At 34.7% G+C, this 26534-nt stretch overlaps 1 protein-coding gene across 5 annotated transcripts in view; it reads left to right on the top strand.

Moving 5' to 3' along the window:
* STXBP5 (syntaxin binding protein 5) overlaps positions 1–26534 on the top strand; it is a 178905-nt gene that overhangs the window by 62469 nt on the left and 89902 nt on the right. For all 5 annotated transcript variants that reach the window (XM_027603983.2, XM_027603979.2, XM_027603982.2 and 2 more), the window contains exons 8-9: positions 14384–14507; positions 25026–25104. In XM_027603983.2, coding sequence (XP_027459784.1) covers positions 14384–14507; positions 25026–25104 — 203 coding nt within the window. The remainder of the gene's footprint in view (positions 1–14383; positions 14508–25025; positions 25105–26534) is intronic.

The raw sequence follows: 26534 nt of genomic DNA, 5'->3' as shown, positions 1-26534 counted from the left end.
ACATCAAAAACTCAAAGAATTCGTCACTTGCAGTCCTTCACTGCAAGACATGTTAAAAAGTTTTTCATACAGCAGGCAAGTGATATAAATGGAAATACGACTCTACTCAAAGGAATAAAGGACACCAGAAACGGTAGATATGTAGTTAGATAGAAAAGCTTTTTAACTTTTTTATTCTCTTTAAGAGGTAATTATGCAAATAAAAAATGATAAAAATGCATTGTAGGATTTCTGACATGTAGAATTAAAATATAGGCAATAGTAGCACAAAGGTCAGGAGACAGAATCTTTTTGTAAAGTTATTATACTGTACCTGAAATGTTAAGATATTACTTGAAGGTGGACTATGATAAGATAAAGACATATGCTATAAATCTAAAGGAAATACCAGAGCAACAAGAGTAACCTAGATAGTTAAGCCAAAGAGGAATATAAAATGAAATTTTAAAAATATTTAATCCAAACGGAAGCAGAAGAGGAAAAGAGGAACAAAGAACAGATGGGGGAGATAGAAAAAAAAAATAGCAGGGCAACAGATTTAGACCCAGCTATGTCAGTAATCATATTAAATGCAGTCATTTAAATACCCAAATAAATGGCAAAGATTGTCAAATTGGATAACAAAGCAAGATCAAACTCTACACTATTTAAAACCCACTTTAAATATAAAGACCCAGAGATGGAGGAGCAAGATGGTGGAGGAGTAGGAGACCTAAATTTCGTCTGGTCCCAGGAATTCAGCTAGGTAGGGATCAAACCATTCTGAACATCTACGAACTCAACAGGAGATCGAAGAAAAGAATAGCAGCAACTCTCTGAACAGAAAAGCGACCACTTTCTGGAAGGTAGGATGTGCGGAGAAGTGAATCCGAGGGGATATTCGGGAAGATAGACAGCAGGAGAGGGGGCCTCCGTAGGCCACTTCTGGCAAGTGATAGAGCAGCAGAGCACAAAATCAGAACTTTTAGAAGTCAGCTCTGCTGAGGGACGTTGCTCCAGTGACTAAGCGGGGGATTGAACCCTCGCTAGGACAGTGTGATCTCAGGACCCTTAGGGTCACAGAAAGACCGGGGGTGCCTGAGTGCAGCAGAGCTCCCAGGTATCGGAGCGGGGAAGCCGGCTGCAGAGACGGAGCCAAGGAGTGGGCTCTCAGCTCGGGGTTGCCGTATACCGTGATCCATGGCACAGTTGGGCCACTGCTCCTCCAGCAGGGACCCAACAAGCAGCAGATCCGGGGAGTCTCCCCTTCCTCCCCCGGGAGGAACGGTGCAGTAGCACACTGCAGGAATCTGCTGGGTTTGGAGCCTCCACACGAGGTCGTGCACAGAGATAGGAACGCTCGGTCACTGGCGGGGTGAGCACGAAGAGCGGCCAGCGGAGACCGGGGAAACCGGAGTGATTGACGGCTTTTCTCTGGGGGCTCACTGAGGAGTGGGGCCCTGAGTTCTCGGCTCCTCCAGGTCAGAGATTGGGAGGCCACAATTTTCCCTCTTGTCCTCCAAAGCTGTATGGAAAGCTTGCAGGAAACAAAAGCTCCCAGCAAACCCAAGCATATTACTTAGCCCTGACCCGGCAAGGGCGGGGCAATTCCGCCTCCGGCAAAGACTTTTTGGGAACCATGGCAAGAGGCCCCTCCCCCAGAAGGCTAGCAAGAACAGCCCGCCAAGACCAAGTTTACTGATCAATGAGAACGGCAGAACTCCAGCACTAGGGGAATACTGCACATAGAATTCATGGCTTTTTTCTCCCTGATTCTTCAGTCTTTTAAAGTTAATTTTTAAAATTTTTTTTTTAATTTTTCATTTTCCCTTTTTCAACCAACATCTTATCAATCCCTTTTTTAAAAATTCTTTTTTATTTTTCATTTTTAGAGTCATATTCTATCCCTTCATAGTAGTTAACCTTATTTTTGGTCTATATATATATAATTTGTTCTCTCTTTAAAATTTTGGGATATAGTTTCTTCTAAGAGACCAAATATACCCTCAATCTCTAGGGTATGGCTTTGTTCTAGTCTCCTGCCTGATCACATTCTCGCCCCCCCTTTTTTTTTTTAATTTTCTTCTTTCTTTTTTCAACCAACTTCTTATCAATTCCTTTTATAAAATCTTTTATAATTTTCATCTTTACAGTCATATTCCATCCCTTCGTCGTATTTACCCTTATTTTTGTACATATATAAGCTTTTCTTTCTTTAAAATTTTGGGAGGCACTTTCTTCTATCAGACCAAAATATGCCCAAAATCTAGTGTGTGGCACTGATCTATGCCCAGCCTGATCATACTTGATCATACTTTTTTTTTTTATCTTTTTCTTTTTTTTTTTCCTTTTTTCTTTCTTTCCCTTTCTTTTCCCCCATTTCAGGTCTCTTCTGATTTGTTTAGTGTATATTTTTCTGGGGTCATTGATACCCTGTTAGCATTTTGTTCTCTCATTCATCTATTCTCCTCTGGCCAAAATGACAAGACGGAAAAAATCACCTCAAAAAAAAAGAACAAGAGGCAGTACCGACTGCCAGGGACCTAATCAATACGGACATTAGTAAGATGTCGGAACTAGAGTTCAGAATCACGATTTTAAAGATACTAGCTGGGCTTGAAAAAAAATGGAAGATATTAGAGAAACCCTTTCTGGAGAAATAAAAGAACTAAAATCTAAACAAAGTCGAAATCAAAAAGGCTATTAATGAGATGCAATAAAAAATGGAGGCTCTAACTGCTAGGATAAATTGGGCAGAAGAGAGAATTAGTGATATAGAAGACCAAATGATGGTTTTCTATAAAGACGCTGAGAAAAAGAGAGCTAAACAACTACTGGATCACAAGGGCAAAATTCCAGAGATAAGTGATACCATAAGACAAAACAATATTAGAAACAATATTAGAAGAATTGGGATCCCAGAAGAAGAAGAAAGAGAGAGAGGGGCAGAAGGTATATTGGAGCAAATTATAGCACAGAACTTCCCTAATTTGGGGAAGGAAACAGGCATCAAAATCCAGGAGACAGAGAACCCCCCTCAAAATCAATAAAAATAGGTCAACACCCCAACATCTAATAGTAAAACTTAAAAGTCTCAGAGACAAAGAGAAAATCTTGAAAGCAGCTCGGGAGAAGAGATCTGTGACCTACAATGGTAGAAATATTAGATTGGCAACAGACTTATCCACAGAGACCTGGCAGGACAGAAAGGACTGGCATGATATCTTCAGAGCACTAAATGAGAAAAATATGCAGCCAAGAATACTATATCCAGCTAGGCGGTCATTGAAAATAGGAGAGATAAAAAGCTTCCAGGACAAACAAAAACTAAAAGAATTTGCAAACACGAAGCCAGCCCTACCAGAAAAATTGAATGGGGTCCTCTAAGCAAAGAGAGAGCCTAAAAGTAGCATAGACCAGAAAGGAACGCTGACAATATACAGTAACAGTCACCTTACAGGTAATACAATGGCACTAAATTCATATCTTTCAATAGTTACCCTGAATGTAAATGGGCTAAATGCCCCAATCAAAAGACACAGGGTATCAGACTGGATAAAAAAACAAGACCCATTGATACGCTGTCTGCAAGATACTCATTTTAGACCCAAAGACACCCCCACATTGAAAGTGAGGGGGTGGAAAACCATTTACCATGCTAACGGACACCAAAAGAAAGCTGGGGTGGCAATCCTTATATCAGACAAATTAGATTTGAAACAAAAGACTATAATAAGAGATGAGGAAGGATACTATATCCTACTTAAAGGGTCTATCCAACAAGAAGATATAACAATTGTAAATATCTATGCCCCTAACATGGGAGCAACCAATTATATAAGCCAGTTAATAACAAAAGCAAAGAAACACATCGACAACAATACAATAATAGTGGGGGACTTTAACACCCCTCTCACTGAAATGGACAGATCATCTAAGCAAAAGATCAACAAGGAAATAAAGACTTAAATGACACATTGGACCAAATGGACTCCACAGACATATTCAGAACATTCCATCCCAAAGCAACAGAATTCACATTCTTCTCTAGTGCCCGTGGAACATTCTCCAGAATAGATCACATCCTAGGTCACAAATCAGGTCTCAACCGGTACCAAAAGATTGGGATCATTTCCTGCATATTTGTGGACCACAATGCTTTGAAACTAGAACTCACTCAGAAGAGGAAAGTTGGAAAGAATTCAGTTCCATGGAGGCTAAAGAGCATCCTACTAAAGAATGAATGGGTCAACCAGGACATTAAAGACGAATTAAAAAAATTCATGGAAACCAATGAAAATGAAAACACAACTGTTCAAAATCTTTGGGATGCAGCAAAGGTAGTCCTAAGAGGAGAGTATATAGCAACACAAGCCTTTGTGAAGAAACAAGAAAGGTCTCAAATACACAACCTAACCCTACACCTAAAGGAGCTGGAGAAAGAACAGCAAATAAAGCCCACACCCAGCAGGACAAGAGAAATAATAAAGATCAGGGCAGAAATCAATAAAATAGAAACCAAAAGAACAGTAGAAGAGATCAATGAAACTAGGAGCTGGTTCTTTGAAAGAATTAACAAGATTGATTAACCCCTGGCCAGATTTATCAAACAGAAAAGAGAAATGACCCAAATAAATAAAATCATGAATGAAAGAGGAGAGATCACAACCAATAGCAAAGAAATACAAACAATTATAAGAACATATTATGAGCAACAAATGCCAGCAAATTAGATAATCTGTAAGAAATGGATGCATTCCTAGAGACGTATCAACTACCAAAACTGAACCAGGAAGAAATAGAAAACCTGAACAGACCTATAACCACTAAGGAAATTGAAGCAGTCATCAAAAATCTCCCAACAAACAAAAGCCCAGGGGCAGATGGCTTCCCAAGGGAATTCTACCAAACATTTAAAGAAGAATTAATATGTATTCTTCTGAATCGGTTCCAAAAAAATAGAAATGGAAGGAAAGCTTCCAAACTTGTTTTATGAGGACACCATTGCCTAGATCCCCAAACCAAAGACCCCATCAAAAAGGAGAATTACAGACCAATATCCTTGATGAACATGGATGCAAAAATTCTCACCAAAATACTAGCCAATAGGATCCAGCAGTACATTAAAAGGATTATTCACCACGACCAAGTGGGATTTATCCCTGGTCTGCAAGGTTGGTTCAACATCTGCAAATCAGTCAATGTGATACAATACATTAATAAAAGAAAGAACAAGAACCGCATGATCCTCTCAATAGATGCAGAAAAAGCATTTGACAAAGTACAAATGCTTTCTTGATCAAAACTCTTCAGAGTATAGGGATAGAGGGTACATAACTCAATATCATAAAAGCCATCTATGAAAAACCCACAGCGAATATCATTATCAATGGGGAAAAACTGAGAACTTTCCCACTAAGGTCAGGAACACGGCAGGGACGTCCATTATCACCACTGCTATTCAAGATAGTATTAGAAGTCCTAGCCATAGCAATCAGACAACAAAAAGAAATAAAAGGCATCTGAATTGGCAAAGAAGAAGTCAAACTCTCACTCTTTGCAGATGATATGATACTTTATGTGGAAAACCCAAAAGACTCCACCCCAAAACTGCTAGAACTCATACAGGAATTCAGTAAAGTGGCAGGATATGAAATCCATGCACAGAAATCAGTGGCTTTCCTATACACCAACAACAAGACAGAAGAAAGAGAAATTAAGGAGTCGATCCCATTCACAATTGCACCCAAAACCATAAGATACCTAGGAGTAAATTAACCAAAGTGGCAAAGAATCTGTACTCAGAAAACTATAAAATACTCATGAAAGAAATTGAGGAAGACACAAAGAAATGGAAAAACGTTCCATGCTCATGGATTGGAAGAACAAATATTGTGAAGGTGTCAATGCTACCTAGAGCAATCTACACATTTAATGGAATTCCTATCAAAATACCATCGCCTTTTTTCAAAGAAATGGAACAAATAACCCTAAAATTTGTATGGAACCAGAAGAGACCCCGAATAGCCAGAGGAATGTTGAAAAAGAAAAGCATAGCTGGTGGCATCACAATTCTGGACTTCAAGCTCTATTACAAAGCTGTCATCATCAAGACAGTACGGTACTGGCACAAAAACAGACACATAGATCAGTGGAACAGAATAGAGAGCCCACAAATGGACCCTCAACTCTCCGGTCAACTAATCTTCAACAAAGCGGGAAAGAATGTCCAGTGGAAAAAAGTCTCTTCAACAAATGGTGTTGGGAAAATTGGACAGCCACATGCAGCAGAATGAAACTGGACCATTTCCTTACACCACACACAAAAATAGACCCAAAATGGTTGAAAGACCTAAATGTGAGACAGGAATCCTTCAAAATCCTTGAGGAGAACACAGACAGCAACCTCTTCTACCTCAGCCGCAGCAACTTCTTCCTAGAAACATCACCAAAGGCAAGTAAGCAAGGGCAAAAATGAACTATTGGGACTTCATCAAGATAAGAAGTTTTTGCACAGCAAAAGAAACAGTCAACAAAAGCAAAAGACAACCAACAGAATGGGAGAAGATATTTGCAAATGACATATCAGATAAAGGGCTAGTATCGAAAATCTATAAAGAACTTATTAAACTCCACACCCAAAGAACAAATGATCCAGTCAAGAAATGGGCAGAAGACATGAACAGACAGTTTTCTGAAGAAGACATCCAAATGGCCAACAGACACATGAAAAAGTGCTCATTATCGCTCGGCATCAGGGAAATCCAAATCAAAACCTCAATGAGATACTACCTCACACCAGTCAGATTGGCTAAAATTAACAAGTCAGGAAACAACAGATGTTTGCGGGGATGTGGAGAAAGGGGAACCCTCCTACACTGTTGGTCAGAATGCAAGCTGGTGCAGCCACTCTGGAAAACAGCATGGAGGTTCCTCAAAAAGTTGAAAATAGAGCTACCATACGACCCAGCAATTGCACTACTGGGTATTTACCCCAAAGATACAAATGTAGGGATCTGAAGGGGTACGTGCACCCCGATGTTTATAGTAGCAATGTCCACATAGCCAAACTATGGAAAGAGCCAAGATGTCCATCGATAGATGAATAAAGAAGATGTGATATATATATATATATATATATATATATATATATATATATACAATGGAATATTATGCAGCCAGCACAGGAATGAAATCTTGCCATTTGCAATGACTTGGATGGAACTGGAGGGTATTATGCTGAGCGAAATATGTCAAGCAAAGACATGTATCGTATGACCTCACTGATATGAGGAATTCTTAATCTCAGGAAACAAACTGAGGATTCCTGGAGTGGTGGGGGGTGGAAGGAATGGAGTGGCTGGGTGATAGACATTGGGGAGGGTATGTGCTGTGGTGAGTGCTGTGAATCACAGACCTGTACCTCTGAAACATAACACATTGTATGTTAAAAAAATTAAAGAGATAGCAGGAAGGGAAGAATGAAGTGGGGGAAATCGGAGAGGGAGATGAACCATGAGAGACTATGGACTCTGAGAAACAAACTGAGAGTTCTAGAGGGGAAGGGGGGTGGGGGATGGGTTAGCCTGGTGATGAGTATTAGAAAGGGCACATACTAAATGGAGTACTGGGTGTTATATGCAAACAATGAATCATGGAACACTACATGAGAAACTGATGATGTAATGTGTGGTGATTAACATAACATAATAAAAATAAATAAATATAAAGACCCAGAAGTGTTAGCAAAAAGATGGAAAAGTAATGTTAGCACCAAATTAGAAGAGTGCTGAAACGGTTGTATTAATATCAACAAAGTAGATATACAAGCACTTTCTTCAAGACCAGAGCACCATTATTTTCAAAGATACATGGATTATTCACAAAAATAAACCATAGTTTGTGCCATAAAATCAATCATTATAATTTTAGAAAAATTGAAATCATTAAAATCATGTTCATTTAGTATAATAGAATTAAATAAAAAATAATAAGGTAGATGAAAAATCTACAAATACTTGAAAGTGAAACAGTATATTTTAAAATGTGCCATGGGTCAAAGAAGAAACAGAAAATGAGAAAGTATTTTGAACTGAAAAAAAGATGTGAAAATATGACATATGGAGGTCTGTGAAATGCTGTTAAAGTTTTCAGCAAAGCCTTATTTATGTTAGAAAACAAGAAGAGTCTCAGATCAATGGCCTCAACTTCCACCATAAGAAACAAGAAGAGCAAATTAAGTCCAGAGTAAGTGGTAGAATTGAAATAACAAATAAATGAAATAGATAACATAAAAACAATAGAGAAAAGTGGTAAAATCCTCATTTGTGGAGATCAGTAAAATTGGTAAACACACAGCCGCAGTGATAACAAAAAAAGAGAAAAGACACAAATTACTTATAACAGGCATGAAAGAGGAGATTATTCAATTTCTACAGAAATGCAAAGAGACTGGTAAGGAAATATGTGCAGTTTCATACCAGTAAATTTGGCAATTTAAATGAAGTGGACAAATGCCTTGAAAGACACCAAATTCCTTGAAAGTACCAAATCCCCTTCTAGGAGAAATAGTTAACCTGAGTAGCTTTATATTTATTAAAGAAATTGAATTTTTAATGAAAATGTTTCCCATGAAGAAAACTCCGGGTTCAGAGGGCTTACTGGTAAATTTTAGCAAATAGTACTCACTGTACACAAACTCCTTCCAAAAATGGAGGAGAGTATACTTCCCAATTCATCCTGTGAGGGCTGCATTATCTTCATACCAAAACCTGACAAAGAAATTGTAAGAAAGCTGCAGACTAATGAACGGATATGCAGTAGAGATGCAAAGTCATAAAACTTATCCTTAATAACGAGTAACAAATATAATGACTAAATCTTACATTTAAATAATAATGCTCTAGATGTAAGATCTAACTTCTAAATTGACTTGTTCTAAGGTAAAATGAGTGAAAATTTCTGACTACATTTCCGTGAGTTTATGCTATTTTACCTCTTGTTTCATATAAAAATAGCTTTATATCTGATTCTTAATGCAAATCGCCAAGTGTATAATTTTAGACATTGAAGAAATTATTATAGTTCTCACTAGTGAAGGTTAAAACTTTAAGACCCTCACAAAATACCACCCCACACCCCCATTCCTCCAATATTTACTTTCTATCAGTGGTGTTTTACATCAGTCAAATTCATTTTTATTATACTGGGGCAAATAAATAGCATTATGATATCAATTCTGAACATTTCTAATATAATAAAAGTTCTTGGTGCAGTTTTAATTGTTCATTTGATTTCTTGAGGATGATTTAGATGGGTGGGAGTAATGGAAACAGAAATTCATCTTTACTAAGCTTTTGTTGCTTTGTGTAACCATAGTACTTTTCAAATTGACCAACTCACGTGGCTTTATGTCTAAATGATAGACTTTGAGTGTACTTAGGGTAGTATTCCTAATTTTCTACAGATATTTTCTGCATAGGATATTTTAATCTATATAAAATTGTATTTCTTCAATGACATTTCATTCCTTTTAGGCTATAAATAGTATTAAGATATTGGTACTCTTTCTGTAGTAACTAATGTGTTGGCAGAAGTGAAATACAGCATTATTGATGTTTTAAGACAGTAATTTAGTACTTATCAAACTATTTTAATCGTTATTCTTTGTCATGTCTAGAATCGATCAGTGACTTTTGTATTCTGGTTTCATGTTGTTTTTTCCTAGTAGACTGAGAAGCCACAGATAGAAATATAAGTATACAAAAAAAATAATAGTTTGTACATTGCTAGCACTGTGAGTACATTTATCTCAAGACTGTCAGTCTTTTAAAAAAGAATATTGAAATAATATATTTGTAACTCACAGCATTGGAATCAGTAAGATTTTAAAAAATTATGTTTCACCCTGTAGATATTCATTGAAGCATTTATTCTTTTAAGGTTTCTTTTCAGTGTTTAGAAAGGTGCTTTTAGTTTTTAAGACAGCTTATTTTCTGCTTATTTCTCTCTCTTACACACACACACACTCCCCAGAGATAAAACAATGCTTAGAAGAATGAATAATTTGTTTACATTTTCAGAATATCTGGAAGAGTTTCATTTGGGTTTTATTTTTAATGGAAATGGCAGTGTTTTCAGTTTATGCCTGTTAACATCTTTAGAGAGGAGAAGCTATAAATCACTTAATATCCAATATATAATAATTTTATCAACCATTTTACAAAAATGTGTTGTTCTATGATTATCTTACTCAAACAGTATTACTGTTGTCTCCCTTCTACAATGGAAATAATATTAAAATGTTCATAAGTTAAAATACTAGGGCCAAAACTGTACAATTTAATGTATTATTCATATATACAAGAAATAATTCATCCAGTACTCTCAGCATTCACTTTATTATTTGATAACATGAGAGAAGAGTGTTTTCAGTATTTCCTTTCCATGTATTTGCAAGTATTATAATTTAAAATCAAAGTCTTATTATAAAATTTTTTTCTTTTGTCATTTCGGTGACATTTTCTAAGGTTTTAGGAATAGTAATTATACTAGCAATCAATGATGCTTTTGAATATAATTTTAAGATCTTATTTTCTAGGGGAAAAGAAATTATTTTTGGTGTAAGTCTGCTATAAATGTTAATCAGTTTATGTATAATGTAGGAATAGCTGGACTAAGATTTATATACTTTTACTATGAAGTGATTCTAATCATACTGCTCAGTTTGCAAAACAAGTAAATAGGGAATTTATTTAATTTCCCCAGTATTTTGAATTAGTATAAAATTTGATAGGTAAATAGCTAGCCAGAAAATTTCTTTCCAGAAAATTATTTTTAAAGATGCCCTCTTAATTGATAAGAATATCACAAAGCATCATATGTACTACTTTTGCCAAAGCCAAATAATTAGATCTCATAGTTTTAAAAAATGTATCAGAGTAGGCAGTGCTCATGCTTTTCTTTTAATTTTCACAGATGAGAATACTGTCATACTGTGAATCCATTAACTGCCTCATGAGCTTTATTACAGTTATGATTTCTTGTCAGACACTGCATCTTTTAAAGAAATATTTTTAGATTTGTATATATTGCTCCTGTGGCTTATGCCAATAGCTATATCATCTTCCCTCCTTTTTCTCTACATTTTTTCTCTATCCTGAATTCATCATGTTTCTCTACAACTTTTGTATATCTCTTGTTTAGTATGTTAGTTTCCATTCATTTTGCCCTTGATCTCTCCTATTTCCCTTCATCTGTATATATAGTATCCCATTTTTTAAAAATCAAGTCACCTCTTAAGAATCATCTGGAAATTGCATATCTTGGAAAAGTAAGCCAATTGACATAAAAATTCCTCAACCCTAGTTGATGGTACCTATTTTATATCTCATATCGTCTCCCATGAATTATTCAGTTTTGCTCTTAACCCACCTTCTGATTGTAAAGGTGTGCCAGATTTGGTTAGTTAGATTTGCTATTTCCACTTTGTTTACATAAATTTCTACTTCATTTTCTCCAAAGGACTAAAGAAAAAGTAAAACTGCATGTTTTATTCTTTTTTTTCTTTTAAAGATTTTATTTATTTGCGAGAGAGAGTGAGAGAGAGAGAGAGCACATGAGAGGGGGGAGGGTCAGAGGGAGGAGCAGACTCCCTGCTGAGCAGGGAGCCCGATGCGGGACTCGATTCCGGGACTCCAGGACCATGACCTGAGCCGAAGGCAGTCGCCCAACCGACTGAGCCACCCAGGCACCCCAAACTGCGTGTTTTATACATATATAGTTTATATGTGTTATATATTATACACATACTTTATATATATACATAATGCTACATATGTACTACTTAAGTGTATATCAGTATACTTACCCATATGCTATACTTAGTTAATGTATACATGTATACATATAATACAGACATACTTAAGTAGCATATGTGTAGTATTACATGCAGTGGTATTAAAGAGACTATTAGAAAAAAGTGATATCTTGTATGAAGTTGAATTTGTATTTAGAAAATTGCAGAAATTATTGAAAAAATCATGTATATTTATTGCATGCATAAGTTTGTATTTGGTTATTCTTTTATGGAGTATTTTTCTGGCATTTGTTTCTTTCTGTTATCCAAAATAATTATGAACCACTGGTCCCTATAATTAGTATTTACTTTTGGAATAGTTAAAAATTTAATGCTATCTTTAAAGTAAATGGTACTTTTAAACAAAAGTGTATATGATTTTCTTTAGCAAAGTAGAAATAGTAATTCTCTATAAATATTATATATTTATGTATATGATATACATTTATATATAGGATAAGATTAGAATGTTTTTATTTATATATTCCAGACAACACTGAAGATCTCTCATGTATTTCCCTTATCACCTTAAAAAAATATTTAAAAGCTTTGTATAGCTCCTTAGCTCTACCTATATTTTACAGAAATAATTTCATCTGTTAAGGCTATTAAGGGATTATTTTAAGATTGAGTTTATGGAATGTCATATATGTATCTTGGAATAAGCTTATTACTGTTGAGTAAGCTTTTATTTAGGGGGTGCCTGAGTGGCGCAGTCAGTTAAGCTTCTGCCTCATGATTTCAGCTCAGGTCATGATCTCAGGGTTGTGAGATCAAGCCCCATGTTGGGCTCCATGCTCAGCGCAGAGTCTGCTTGAAATTCTCTCTCCCTCTCCCTCTCCCCGTCCCCTGTGTGCTTGCACTCTCTCTATCAAAAATAAATGAATAAATCTTTAAAATAAATAAATCTTTAAGATAAAAGATTGTAGGGGTGCCTGGGTGGCTCAGTTGATTAAGCGTCTGCCTTCGGCTCAGGTCATGATCTCAGAGTCCTGGGATCAAGTCCCACATCGGGCTCCCTGCTCAGTGGGGGAGCCTGCTTCTCCCTCTCCCTCTGCAGCTCCCCCTGTTTGTGCTCTCTCACTCTCTCTGTCAAATAAATAAATAAAATCTTTAAAAATAAATAAATAAATAAAAGATTTTATTTAGAAATTTGTTAGAGATACTTTGAACTTGAAATATTGAGTTAAATATTGGCATTTAGAAACACAGCTAATTTATCCATCTTCATTTAAATTTTAAAATATGATCCATAATAGTGTTTTAAATATATAAGCATATGAGGAGCCCAAATAAATGGACATTGAGGAAGATGATAGTAAATGTTGACTTGTATGTAAGTGGAACTCTTAAGGTTCAGTTACATGGTTTTGTGCTATCCTCAGCAGTTCTGCCTTCCAGTAGGGCAGCTTTTAAAGTCAATTGACCATTAATAACTATCAACTTGAGTTGAAAAGAAGTAATTTAAAGAGCAGAAATCACCCAGGAGAATGATTTAAAAAAATTTTTTTTGCAGGCAAAATAAATAATATTAGAACCAAAAAACTAAAAGGTTATATACTTTGGTCATATAAAAGTATTTTTCAGATAGTTTTTAAGTGGCTCAGAGGCATAAAATAAATAACCAAAAAAGTGTCCCTTCAGGGGTGCCTGGGTGGCTCAGTCGTTAAGTGGCTGCCTTCAGCTCAGGTCATGATCTTGGGGTCCTGGGATCAAGCCCTGCATTGGGCTCCCTGCTCAGCAGGAAGCTTGCTTCTCCCTCTCCCACTCCCCCTGCTGTGTTCCCTCTCTTGCTGTGTCTATCTCTGTCAAATAAATAAAATCTTAAAAAAAAAAAGTGTCCCTTCAGATTTTAAAAATCATCTTATTACTGTGAGAAATGGATAACATATCTTGAAGCTCTCAATCTGAGGTATTTTTAATTGATCCTAATTCCAAATCTACATTTTTGTCTCCAAATTTTAGTTATTTTAAAAAATTTGTTCTAGGGGTGCCTGGGTGACTCAGCCGGTTGAGCATTTGCCTTTGGCTCAGGTCATGATCTCAGAGTCCTGGGATCCAGCCCCGCATTGGGTGGGGCATATTCAGTAGGGAGTCTGCTTCTCCTTCTACCCTTCACCCCCCTCATTCTCTCTTTCTCTCAAATAAATAAATAAAATCTTTAAAAAAAATTATTCTGTCTAATACAACCAGTTTTTCTGATGAGATATTGGTTGTAATTACTTGGTAATTTATGTGTAGGTGTAGTTTATTCTAAGAATCTATAAGAATACATTCTGTTTTTCTGAACTCAATAATACGTATATCACTATTATATCATCCTTATGCTGGCTTAAGGAATAAAGTAAAAATAATTTAAAATAATGTCAATACCATATTAAATCTCATTTGCATTAAAGAGGGTTATGGGAATGTAAAATTAATATGTTGACTTCAGCTTGGAAAATAATGAAAAAGTTTAAAGTGAAAATTATAATACCAATTGTGTATAGCTTGGTTTTTAGATTTTGTTTCTAAAAAATGGAATTCTTCACTCCTCTTCTATAGGCTATTCACTCTGTTGCTTGGCATCATGAGGGAAAACAATTTATTTGCAGTCATTCAGATGGCACCTTGACTATATGGAATGTTAGGTCTCCAGCTAAGCCTATACAGACAATCACTCCACATGGTAAGAACGTATTCCTTTTGAACACTACATAAACTGTGATGTACAATAAACTGTTTTGAGTTTCCATTTGGATTTATTTGTTTTTGAGGATAAGAATGAGTTTTCTTTCATTTTGAGGAAATCAAAAATATGTATACATATAGAAATAAAATGTAACAACCAGGTAATACAATCTCAAATTAACTGTATTTACAATTGAAATTTCAAATTTGAACTTTGAGAAAATGAATGGTACATTATATTCTGAATATTGCTTGTCCAGTAGTCCAGAAGGTAAGTAATTTTGTGAATGATACAGGACTTACTTTAAGCCTTTGTCATCTTAAAGTTATCAATTGCAAGTTGCTAATACACACATACACATACACACACATAACAGTTTGCAGAAATACTTTGAACTCTACAGAAGGTAATTTTATGCATTGAAGTATTATATCAAAGGTGTCCAAGATCACCCCAGGTTTAATGATTTACTAGTAAGACTCACAGGACTCAGCAAAGGGAAAAGGTACATGGGATGAAGTCTGGGAGAAGCCAGGCTCAAGCTTCCAATGGTCCTTTCCCAGTAGAGTGACACAAGACATGCTTACTTCCTTTAGCAACGAGTTATTACCAGGTGTGTGAAATGTTGTCTATTGTGGAAGCTTATTTGAGCCCAGAGTTTTTATTGCAATCAGTCCAAAGCACTTTCTGCTTATAGCACGCACCAAAATTTCAGATGACGAGAAGGAAATCAGGGATTCATCAGGAATTGTTTTGTTCATACAAACAACTTAGGCACAGTGTACCATCCTTATCAGTCTGGGAATGGTGGAAACAATCTTGAAAGCCAGTTACCAGATGCCAACCAAGAGCTAACCTTTCTAGGGATAGCAGTCTCAGGCTTGCTTGTTCTTTTCTGTGCAAGAGCTATTTATAGAACCTCTAAAGTTTTATTAGGGTGTTTATGAACAGATTATGAAGACCTTCCTTGAGTTTTGGTTGAAGTTTAGGAATTTGCATTTCTTTATTAATCTGCATTCTCCATCCACCCTAAGAGACTCTTAACCAGTGGATTTAGGGAGATTAAAGGAACTGTTCTTTACATTGGTAGTCTGTTGAAGAATATCCTTGTGGTATTGCTAATATTTCATTGTTTGCTTTAAAATTATCAGTGCCCAATTTAAAAAAGTATTGGTCCATTCTGAATAATTGCAATGTAGAAATTAAAGAAATAGTAAAATTAAATATTTATCTGTGGCAGGATGGGCTTTTAGAGTTGTTTGTTTTTTAGAAAAAAGTAGTAATTCATAAAGCCACACATTTTAGTATACTTTACTGTTGCCTTGTGGTTGCAGTCATCTGGAAAAGCCCTAATTTTAAATTTGCTATGGGTCTATTTATGCATGCATCCAGGGGATAGATAGCCCTTATGATTGAGGTTCCGGTTTTTCTTAATATATTTTCATTCTTTATTCTTTATTCATTCTTTCATTCTTGGTGATACACCTGAGAATTACCATAAATTTTAGGATTTCCTAAGACCTCTAGAACCTAAGAATCCTGAAAACAAAAAAGATGATTATTCTTAAAAGCTTTCATTTCAAATTCAGAGGAAATGAACCTAGTATCAAAGGCAGTAGAAATATGTAACATTGGCTTTGCAGTTTTAAGTCTATCTAAATTTTTATCTTTTTTTATAAAAATGGTACTTTTTTTTCTTTTGAATCACTTGAGAGTAAGTTGTTGACATACTGCCCAGTCACCCCAAAATATTCCAATATCTATTTTTTTACAAATAAGAACATTATCCTGTATCACCAAGTTTTGCCTTTTATCAAAAGGGTCTATATGCAGATTACATTTAGTTGTTTCAAACTGAAACAGTTCTTGAGCCTTGAGTTTCATAACTGACAAATTTTGAATATTCTAGGTCAATTATTTTATAGAATGTGCCCACATTTGGTTTTGTCTGATGGTTTTTCATGCTTAGAATCAGGTTTGGAATATCTTAAAATGATTGATACATTCTTTTTGCTGCCTCTCAAGTGGAACTTGTGTTTGATTTGTCCAAATTGATGGTGTCTTATACCTTGATCCCTTGATTAAACTTCTGTCTGTTAGATTTCTCTATTATAATGTTCTTTTTCCTTTGAAATTGATAACTATTTTTGATTTGTATTTGTAATCAATAAATATTTGGATTTGAAGGATGTACTTTTGAGACTCTATCAACATACTGTTCCTCCTCAAACTTTTATCCTCTGATTTTAGCACCTGTTGTTGTTTCTTGGCTGGGTTAATTTTATTGTGGTAATTGCCAAATGGTGACTTTTCTATTTAATCTTGACCTCTCTTTATATCAAAAACTTAGATCTTTGGGAGCAGACTCTGAGAAGTGGAATAAGTAAGTTTCTGTAGAGTTTATAGTATCTTAGCAAAAGAGGGTCACTAGCTAAAATTATTTTTAAACAAGACAAAGAATATTTGATTTAGTATTTTTTTTCAAAATTAAAATCCAAACAAAATGTAAATAAATTTTTTCTGCAGCAGGTGTTAAGTAGGATGGCATTTATTGCATAGTATAGCGGTCTAAAAATGTAGATGATCAGATGTACTCTATTTATAAAATATGAATTATTTTTGATAGTAATGTTTACTGCTTATTTTTAGTGGTAGGTAACCTACCAGAGTTAAATTTATGTTGATAGCTGATTTCAGTGGCAAAACTAAGTGCATTTTTACACATTAAAGTACAAAAATGTGTTTTTCATGCCATGACAAGGTGTCATGTATTCCATATATATCCATACTTTATGGTATATAATTTTGGTATACTAATGTCTGCTTTGATGGATTGAAATTTAGGATTATTTTCTCATGACTATCTTCTGTTGTGATCTCTTGCTTTTCCTTTCTGGCAGTTAGGGTAAATTACTTTATACTAGACTTAAATTTTTTTCCATTTTGGGTTTTTTTCTAATTTAAACCTATTTAATGGTTGTTTGAGTATTTTCTTAAAAAAACATTTGTAAGTATTACCTTGATAGCTAGGAACTAATTGTACTTTAAGACTCCTACCAGTACTTCATTATGTGATGTTTAGTGTTGAGAATAGTTTAAGATGTCCTTGAATAATCTGTTCAGAAGACATGATATTACATCAGCCTAACATGGGGTTTTAAAACCAGAAGACCTGTGGTCAAGCCCTGGTTCCATAATCTCTGGGTCTATGATTTTTGGGAAGTCAGTTAACTTTTCTGAACTTCAGCCTTCTCATCTATAAATGGAGATAATTAAATTTAATCTTCTCATATGGTTGTTATGGAGATTATTCTTATTTATTCAACAAATATTGAATCTACCATGTAATAGGCACAGTTCTACATCCTGGATTAAATAAGCAAAATGTAAGTGAAAGTACCTGAAAATTGTGATGTGCTATACATATGTGATCATAATAAATATAAGTCTGCATATGCTATTAATTTGGTAGGCTACGACTGAAAGATTGTTAGTGTTCCCCAAAATATATTTCACATATTAATTTTTCTTATATTAATGAATTTTTCAGTGAAAAGCCATGTTATAGTCAAAGATTTGGAAATGCTGAATTAAAGTTGAGCATTTTCTTCAACATTAAGACTTATTAACTTTTAATGTGTACTATGAATTTCTAAGAGGGAGAATATATATATATATACACACACACATATATAAATATTTATTATACTGGTTTATATATACATTTATGTGGCTTTTCACAAATTTATTTGACTTTAATGTCTTTTATTCGGAGAACATCTTCTGGTTCTCCAGTGCTCTATGAAATACACTTTGAGGAATGATGGCCTTGAACTATAATTGAATCCTAAGACAGTTCTCCAGATTTGTTAGCTATGTTCAGTTTATCCTTGGATGTCATCTTTCATTGCTCAAGTTGTTTGATAGCAAACTCTTATTCTGAGGGGCAGAGCAGTTATCTAGATAGTGATGATAAAATAGCCAGCAAAGGAAAATATTTTGATTCATTTAAGATAATTTTTTGATATAATATTGGATAATTTTGCAATGCATATAAAAATGATTGATAGTTGTATTTTTTTCAGGAAGTTTTCATTTGTGTGTCTGAAATACTTAACAGATGATTTGTTTACTAACTAAAAGAGTGATAGCTCCCTTTAATATGGTTTTTATGAATATCAGAGAACATTTCCTGGCAGTGAGACAACCTGGAATGTAACTCTAGCTTTGCTATGTATGGAAATACTTTCTGGAGATAATTACTATTCTCTGGGACTTTAGTTTCATCATCTGTAAAATGGCAGGATTGTACAAGGTGATTTTTAAGGTATAAAGTTTTGTGAATATGTGGAAATTAAGCAGGATTTGTTCCATCTGTTGACTGCAAAGTCATTTCATCTTGGTGGGCTGTAAATTTTGTATTTCTGTGTGGTAACCCTAGGGGTGAGTTCTGCTTCTCTCTGTTTGACCTGTTTCCTCTGACAAACAAACTTTAATAATTTAGGAAGGAAGAACTTGATAGTCCTGGCATAGCTCATACATTTACCCTGAAGTAATCATCATGGTTCAGTGAGTTGCTAGCTCAGGGCACCACAGGATCTCCCTTGTAACCCTGGGTATGTTTGTGTCAAAGTTCCATTTTTCTGATTGTCATCTTCACCAACATTAGATGATTCTCAAAAGAAATGGAGGTGATAGATGGTCAAAATCAATAGGTGTCTATTATAGGAAATGACAGTTTAAAATTTAGCTTCTGGAGCTTATTCATCAGTGTGATCAATCTACTTATTAAGGAATAAATCAAGATTGGGGAACTTTATTAAGTGTCGCTGAAGAAAAAATTTTACATAAGTAAAAGTCAATGTAATATTTTAAGGATGTGACCTAAAAAAATTTCTGTTAACCTACTTTTAAGATTCATCTGGGCATAAAACATTCAATAAATAATAAAACCATACTACAGTTCTTTATATAGTTCATTTCAAAGTTTTCCTCAGTTTATGAATTTGAAAGGACTTACCAGACTCTACAGAACATACGCAAATAAAACTTTTATGCAGATAAAACTTTTATTTAAAGGCAAAGGATACCCTGCAGCAGGAGAAACACAATGCAGGTAAGCATTCTGAGAGGCATCGCACATGCAGGCTCCCACAGACACATGTATCCAAGGATTGTGCTGAGTCTTCAGCTCCAACCACCTAGATCTAGCTTCTGAGGAGCTCAGTTTACCCTTTCACTGATCAAGCCAGTCTTGTCACACCAGTTAAGCCAGTTGCCAGCCATCAGTAAAACTGTTACACTGGAGGTCACTGGGGGAGTTTTGGGAGTTTGGGATTTTGAAAAAGCATATCATAAATCCCACTGCCCTTGTCCAAGAGTCAAAAACCAGGTATCCAAGTGTCTCTAGTCCAGCTGTAAATCAACTCTGTCTTCATACTTACTAAAGAAGGAGCACCCTCCTCATTTTGGACTAGTATTATTAACAATGTCATTCTCCAGTTTGAATCCTTTTATTTTCTAGAACATCACTGTTCAATAAAAATATAATGCAAACTGCATGTGTAATTGTAAATTTACTAATAACTATATGAATAGCAGTTTAAAAAGGTAAAATTGGTTTTAATAATAAATGTTTAACTCAAAATATCATTTAAATATGTAATCAACTTACAAACTTGAGATATTTCACATCCCTTTTTGTACTCTTTGAAATCTGCGTACTTTATACTTGGACCAGCCACATTTTAAGTGCTCTATAGCCATGTGTGAATGGTGGCTACCATACTGGAGAGCCAGCTCTAGGCTGAAAACATAATTGTTGTGTAACAACTGTATCAGTTAGAAAATGTGTTCTGCATTCTAAATATCAAAATTAAAAACAAAGGAGACACTTATTTTTGTCAGTGATCCTCATTTTTAGTGCATCTTCATTCATTCATTCAATAGACATTTACTGATCACCCGCTATGTACCAGAGATTAAATGCTGGAAGTATATTCCCCTTGGAGAACTCAGAATCCAGTGAATGAAAATGATCTATTAATGGATTACTAAAATACATATTGTAAGTGCTGATACAGGTATACATAATATGCTGCAGAAAGAGAATTAGTGTGCTTTTGGATGAAGGGTGTAGGAAGATTTCACAAATTCAAGTTATATGGGCTTGGTCTTAAAGAATGAGTGGGGAGTGATAAGATGGGAAAGAGCAGAGCAAGGTTATTTTAGTTAGAAGATACAAAGACATAATCAAAAGCAGGGTATTCTTAGAAAACTGCTAATTGTTTAATATGGCCAGAGTTTAAAATACCTTTGGGAAAGATGCAGGAAACAATGGCAGAACTGCATATGGAGGCAAAAATATGTATTGTAGTATGCTAAAGAGTTTGGACATCCTGATGGAGACCTAAATGATTTTACAATGAGAAACATAAAATTTATCTTTTGGAAATACTACTTTGATGCGTTAGGAGAGCTGGGGGCAGAAGAGGGAGACCAATTAAGAAGCTTTTGTAAATGATAAATAATGAAGATTTCAATTGTGACAGCAAATGGGAAGAAAGGGACATACATGAATACAATTCTGGAATTTAATCAACAGAACTGAGGCCAATTTTTTTGTGGCTGGGTGGTTTACAGGAATGGGAAGCAGGGCATAGTAAAAGATAAGAAATCAGATGTGACTTTGAGGTTTATATGATTTATTAAGTTGTTTTATAATTAACCAGCTCTTTTAAACAACTTACCAAGGTAGTTCACAGGTGTTTGAACAAGCACCAGTTGAGTAAGCGCAGGTTTTTGCTGCTCAGGGACACAGCAAGTAACAAGTAAAATGACATCTAGTGGTGAAATCAGGTGATCTTCTAAACATCCTTTAATTTACATATGCTTTATAAAAATCTTAGCAAGTGCCTTATTACTTTATTTGATTTAGAGAATGGTTAGTCTAGGATTACAGATGAGTAAATTGCCTTTCTGGAATGTAAGCAATAATTGGTGACATAATTTTAAAAATCTGAGTTGAAATCAGATTATGCCGATCAAAAGGACTCATTAATTTCCAAGCAAGATTCATGAAGAAAGATCACTATAAAAACTGCAACATTTGACGTACAGAGATAATAAAACTACTCTGTTACCATCCTTGTAGGGGGTGGGAAAAAAGTTTACTTACAAAGAAATAAAAATCAGACTGACTTTAAACTTTATTACAAGTTTAAATACTGGACATAAGAGAGGAACATGGAAGACTGTTGAGCAAGACAAAAGCTAAGAATTTTGTACCTAGCCAGGTTTTATGCGCGATATATAAGCTCAAACTTGTAAAGATTCAGTAGATATACCACCCAATGCCCTCCCTTAAAAATTGTTCTAGCTACTGAAAGATTGGTGGTGAATATTGGAATAAGTTAAATTGAGTTATAACTGAATAATTGTTTACTTCATAAAGCGAAATGCATACAAAAAATAAGTTTTGAAAATAAATGTAAAATTTGTGTCTGTAATCCCAAATTATATCAGTCTGACACTCCCATTAGAGCGTTGGGTAGTAGAAGGAGAATAAAGGCCTGATGCTGGCCTTTAGAGCAACCATTTAAATTCTTTTCCTGAAAGCTCACATATTTCTGAACAGATTGAAATAGTGGTTGAAATTCTGTGTTCCTTGTACAGTGTGAGGGACTACTTTTCAGAGTTAGGCCTCTTTTTTTCCTACCTTTATTTTTTTCGTGCCTTCCCCCATGTTAGCAGCCCAGTGACCAGCTACACTATGTCAAAAGTCTTACACGTGTTCTTCAAAAATATATTCCTAAAATTATGTATATTAGTACACACACATTTAAATATGAGGGATTTTGCCATTGTTTTGCATACAATGGAATTATATTAATCTTTTCTGTATTTTTTTTAATCTACTCTCCTTGAAGAAAGTCCCTTCATGTCACCTGGCATAGCTCTGATTCCTTCATTTTAACGGTCGTGTAATAGCCAATTCTGTTCCCAGTTTTTCACGAAGTATTCAGCCATTCCGACATAATGAGCATTCACTTTATTTTCAGTTCTTGATTACTATAAATTATGCTCTCATTACCATCTTGTACATATTTGATAGGCCATTGCCTTTTGTTTCTATGGAATAAATGCTTAGGAGTAGAATTGCTCTTCCTAAGAATTAAAGTTTCAGATATTTCTGTTTTTAATAAGTGTTCTCAGACTGCCTTCCAAAGAGACTGTACCCTTTGCACATTTCTTTCAGTCATGTATGAGTACCTCTTTGACAACAATCCCGCCAGGAGTATGTATTGTAGCTCATTTTACTTTCTGTATTTTACTTTTTTTAAACTTCCTCTTTTCTCAAGGTTTCAAAGTTGACCAGAGATGAATCACTGGGGCTTTCTTCTTTCTCAGGTATTTTCTGGGCATGCACATGACCTTGCACATGTGTGCAACCTTTTAGTCCTGGAGTGTGTTCAGTTTTTCAGGATTTTCTTTCAATTCTTGCCCAGGCTCTTATTTGACTCACCTGAAACCACAGCCTTAGGCAGCTGTGATATTATTTCCCTGATGCCCTGGAAGTGGAAGGCCTTCTGTCCCTCTCAGCTGATGTCTGTCTCAAATGAAATTGCCACAACACCATGGGAATAGAGGTTTCCAGGGAGCTGTGCTGGGACAAAATATTGATTGTAGTTTAGGGAAGCTGGTTTTAATGGAATTGGCAAAAAAAAAATTCGGCCCTCTTTGTTGCTGATACTATTGCATATTCATGTCTACCTAGCCACCTAGCTGGGGAGTGGGGAGGATGGGAATAACCCTCATCAGAATGTTCTAGTCCTCCCTGTCTTACCAAGGTTCAGTCATTTCTTTTGGGTAGACAATGTTCCACTTGTTTTGTGGCTTCAGTTTTTTCCAGAGTTCTGAAGTGATTAACTTTAGTTGTTTTGCTAGTATTTCAGTTTTTGTGGGAGACAGAGGTCCTTACTTTGTCATTCTGGAAATCCGTTTCCTTTCCTACTTTCCTTCACTATTCATAGGTCATGAATCTACCATGTGAACTCCAAAGTCATTTTGTGCAAATCCAAGAAAAGCTGTTGGAATTCTAATTATATTAAATTTATGAATTAATTTTAGAAGAACTGACATTTTAGGATTTCAAGTTTTCTTGACTGGAAACATGATTAAGACCAATGAAGACTTAATTATTTAAATGTATACTTCTGTGTAGTTTTAAAGTTTTTCTAAGAATTCAGTCATAAATGGCACTAGGAAAGATGTTTGTAACATATGGATACAGTATTAATGACCTTTGAATATAAAATTTATTTTTAAATGTAGAGAAAATAACATACAAGCATAGGTAAAGGACATCAGCTATTTTTGAAAGAGGACATACAGATGGCCAGAAAGTCGAAGAATATTGTTAAGAGATTAAAACAATACAAATTAAAATTAGATACCCTTTCCACTTAAAAACAACAAAAAAATAGCACTGTTTGGGAAGAATGTGGTGAACTGTGGTCTTAAACAGCTAATGGAAGTATGAAGTGGTACAACCTGTTTGGAATACAGTTTGACCCAGATATCCCTTTTCCTAAGAATTAATCCTAAGGAAAAATCATTAATTTACTCACTTATTAAATAGTTACTGAGTGCCCACTGATATGTCAAACAATGTTTGTCACCAGGGATACATCAACAGAAAGCACATATACACTTACAAATTTTGCTCTCACAGAATTTACATTCTTCTTGGTGAGTCAAACAACAAACAATGAAATTTTAAACAAAAGTTTATTAGAATGAGCTAAGTGTATTATGGAGGTAAAAAGCTGGGAAAGAAGTATTGGGATAGGGGCATGTGACTGGGATCTCCAAAAATAATATATTAATGTTGAGAATGATTAATCTCTAAAAATGAAGATATGTTTTATTTTCTTTATATTTTTCTGAGCTGTTTCTACAATGAACATGTAGAATAGCAGAAATCAAACTTTTTTTTAAATAATAAAATTCTTTACGAGTTTCTCACATTTTGTAGAGGTTGGTTTATTTTAGCCGTCTTTTTGGACATTACAATGGATGATTTTACTTTAGGGGAATAATATAAGAAGTTTTTAGCATAGGGTTTAATTTTGCAACTGTAACACTTGGGTGAAAAACATGATTTAGATTTGTTTTCCTCAAATCTAGCTATTTTAAAACTTGAATTCATTTAGAAAATTATAATTCTGCTTGCTTATCTGCAATTAAGAACATTGGGAAGGCTATCAATTTCTTTTACAAGAATTTTGTCACATAAAGGTCATTACTAAGTTACTCATTTACTTTTCAGCACTGAATTTCAAACAGATTTACTTGATTATTTTAAATATATTAAATACTTCTTTCAAAATCATTTAAAAATGTTTCATGGTGTATTTCATTGTATTTTTACTTTCATTTTATATATAAACTATCAATATAAGAATTTAGAGTAACTTAGAATTTTAGAATTTAATGAAGGAAAATATATTTTAGGAAAACAATTAAAGGATGGGAAGAAGCCAGAACCGTGCAAACCTATCCTCAAGGTGGAATTCAAAACGACTAGATCTGGGTAAGATTTTACTTCATTGCCAATTTTCATTGAATATAATTACTCAAAAAGCACTAAAGGCTGTTTTATCATTATATTCTAAAGCCTACTTTAGAATGGTCTAGCTCAGTCTTAAATTTTATGCATTCTTTATTTAACAAAATAACTAAAATTGGTAAGTTTAGGATAAAGTATTTCTTTGTATTCTCTTTGTCTTAGTAGTTTTATAGTGTATCTTGGAAAGTTTGAATAATCTTTCTTGTCAAATGTTATACATTCTGTTAGATTAGTCTTCGGTAAAAGTGGCGTTTATTCACTACTGAAAATTGTGGAGTAAGCAGTGAAAAAATATTTAAAGCTTAACCTATTTATGCTATATATTTTAATTATGAAAGTTAGCTGTATTCTTCAAAAATTAAATCTCATAAGAATATTTGGCAATTACAAAAATACATACAGTTTAATATTAAAGGAAATTTGTCAGTTGTATTTTATATTTTTATATGCACCAAATGTTTAAAAATACAATAAAGGAAAAACATTGTAAATGTTTCTTTGAAAATGCCACATTTCATTAACCCCTAAAGAAGCCTTTTATTTGTGTTCTAGTTCCCTGGGAAAAGTGTGTGGTTTTATTTACTATAGCTGTGTGAGAGAGTGAACTTATGTAGTGTAGATAGTGCATCGGTTCCCAGATTGTGGTCCTTGGGCCAGCAGCATTAGCTGAGAACCTGTTAGAAATGCAAATTCTCGGACTCCACCCCAGACCTTCTGAATCAGACACTCTTATCTGTGGCTGGAGCCAACCAATCTGTTTTAATTAGACCCACAAGAGATTCTGATGCATGGAAGTTTAGAACCACTCATTTATGTTTTTATATACCAGTTTATGACCACTGGTGGTTATAACTGGCCCACTTCCCTTTGTAATTTGCCCTTCTTCTAATCATAATCCTTTCAGCCCTTTTTTCATTTGAGAAAAGACAGTAGGCTGAAGAATTGTTAAGATTGCTATTACTTGTCCTTGATCCTCATTAGCCTTCCTCTGGGATTCAGAAGATATATTGTGTTCCGAAAAGAGGTTGAGTGAACTCCAAAAGGAGTGGCATCTGTTTAATTGACTGTGGCACCCTCACTTTGTGACCTTTGGCATAGAGTTACTTGATGTCTTTGTGCTTCAGTTTCTTCATGACATGAATATGATAATAGGTCAGAACGTCATTGTTATGATTTAAGTGAGACAGTCATGTATTGAAAACATTTTACAGAGTGCTGGGTACATAATAAACTTTCTATAAGTAGCTGCTCTTATTGTTTCTAGGAAACTTCCTACTACCAATTGATTTTTTTGCCATAATTTGTTGTATGGCAAAGGAATGTAAGTAGGAAAAGCAATGACAGCAAAAAAAAAAAAAAAAGTGTGTGTGGGGAACCAGAAAAAAACCTGTTTC

Source organism: Zalophus californianus, chromosome 7, assembly GCF_009762305.2.
Source record: "Zalophus californianus isolate mZalCal1 chromosome 7, mZalCal1.pri.v2, whole genome shotgun sequence".
In the NCBI taxonomy this organism is placed as follows: domain Eukaryota; kingdom Metazoa; phylum Chordata; class Mammalia; order Carnivora; family Otariidae; genus Zalophus; species Zalophus californianus.
The sequence above is the reverse complement of the archived record's forward strand: the minus strand, read 5'-3'. Positions and strand labels throughout refer to the sequence as shown.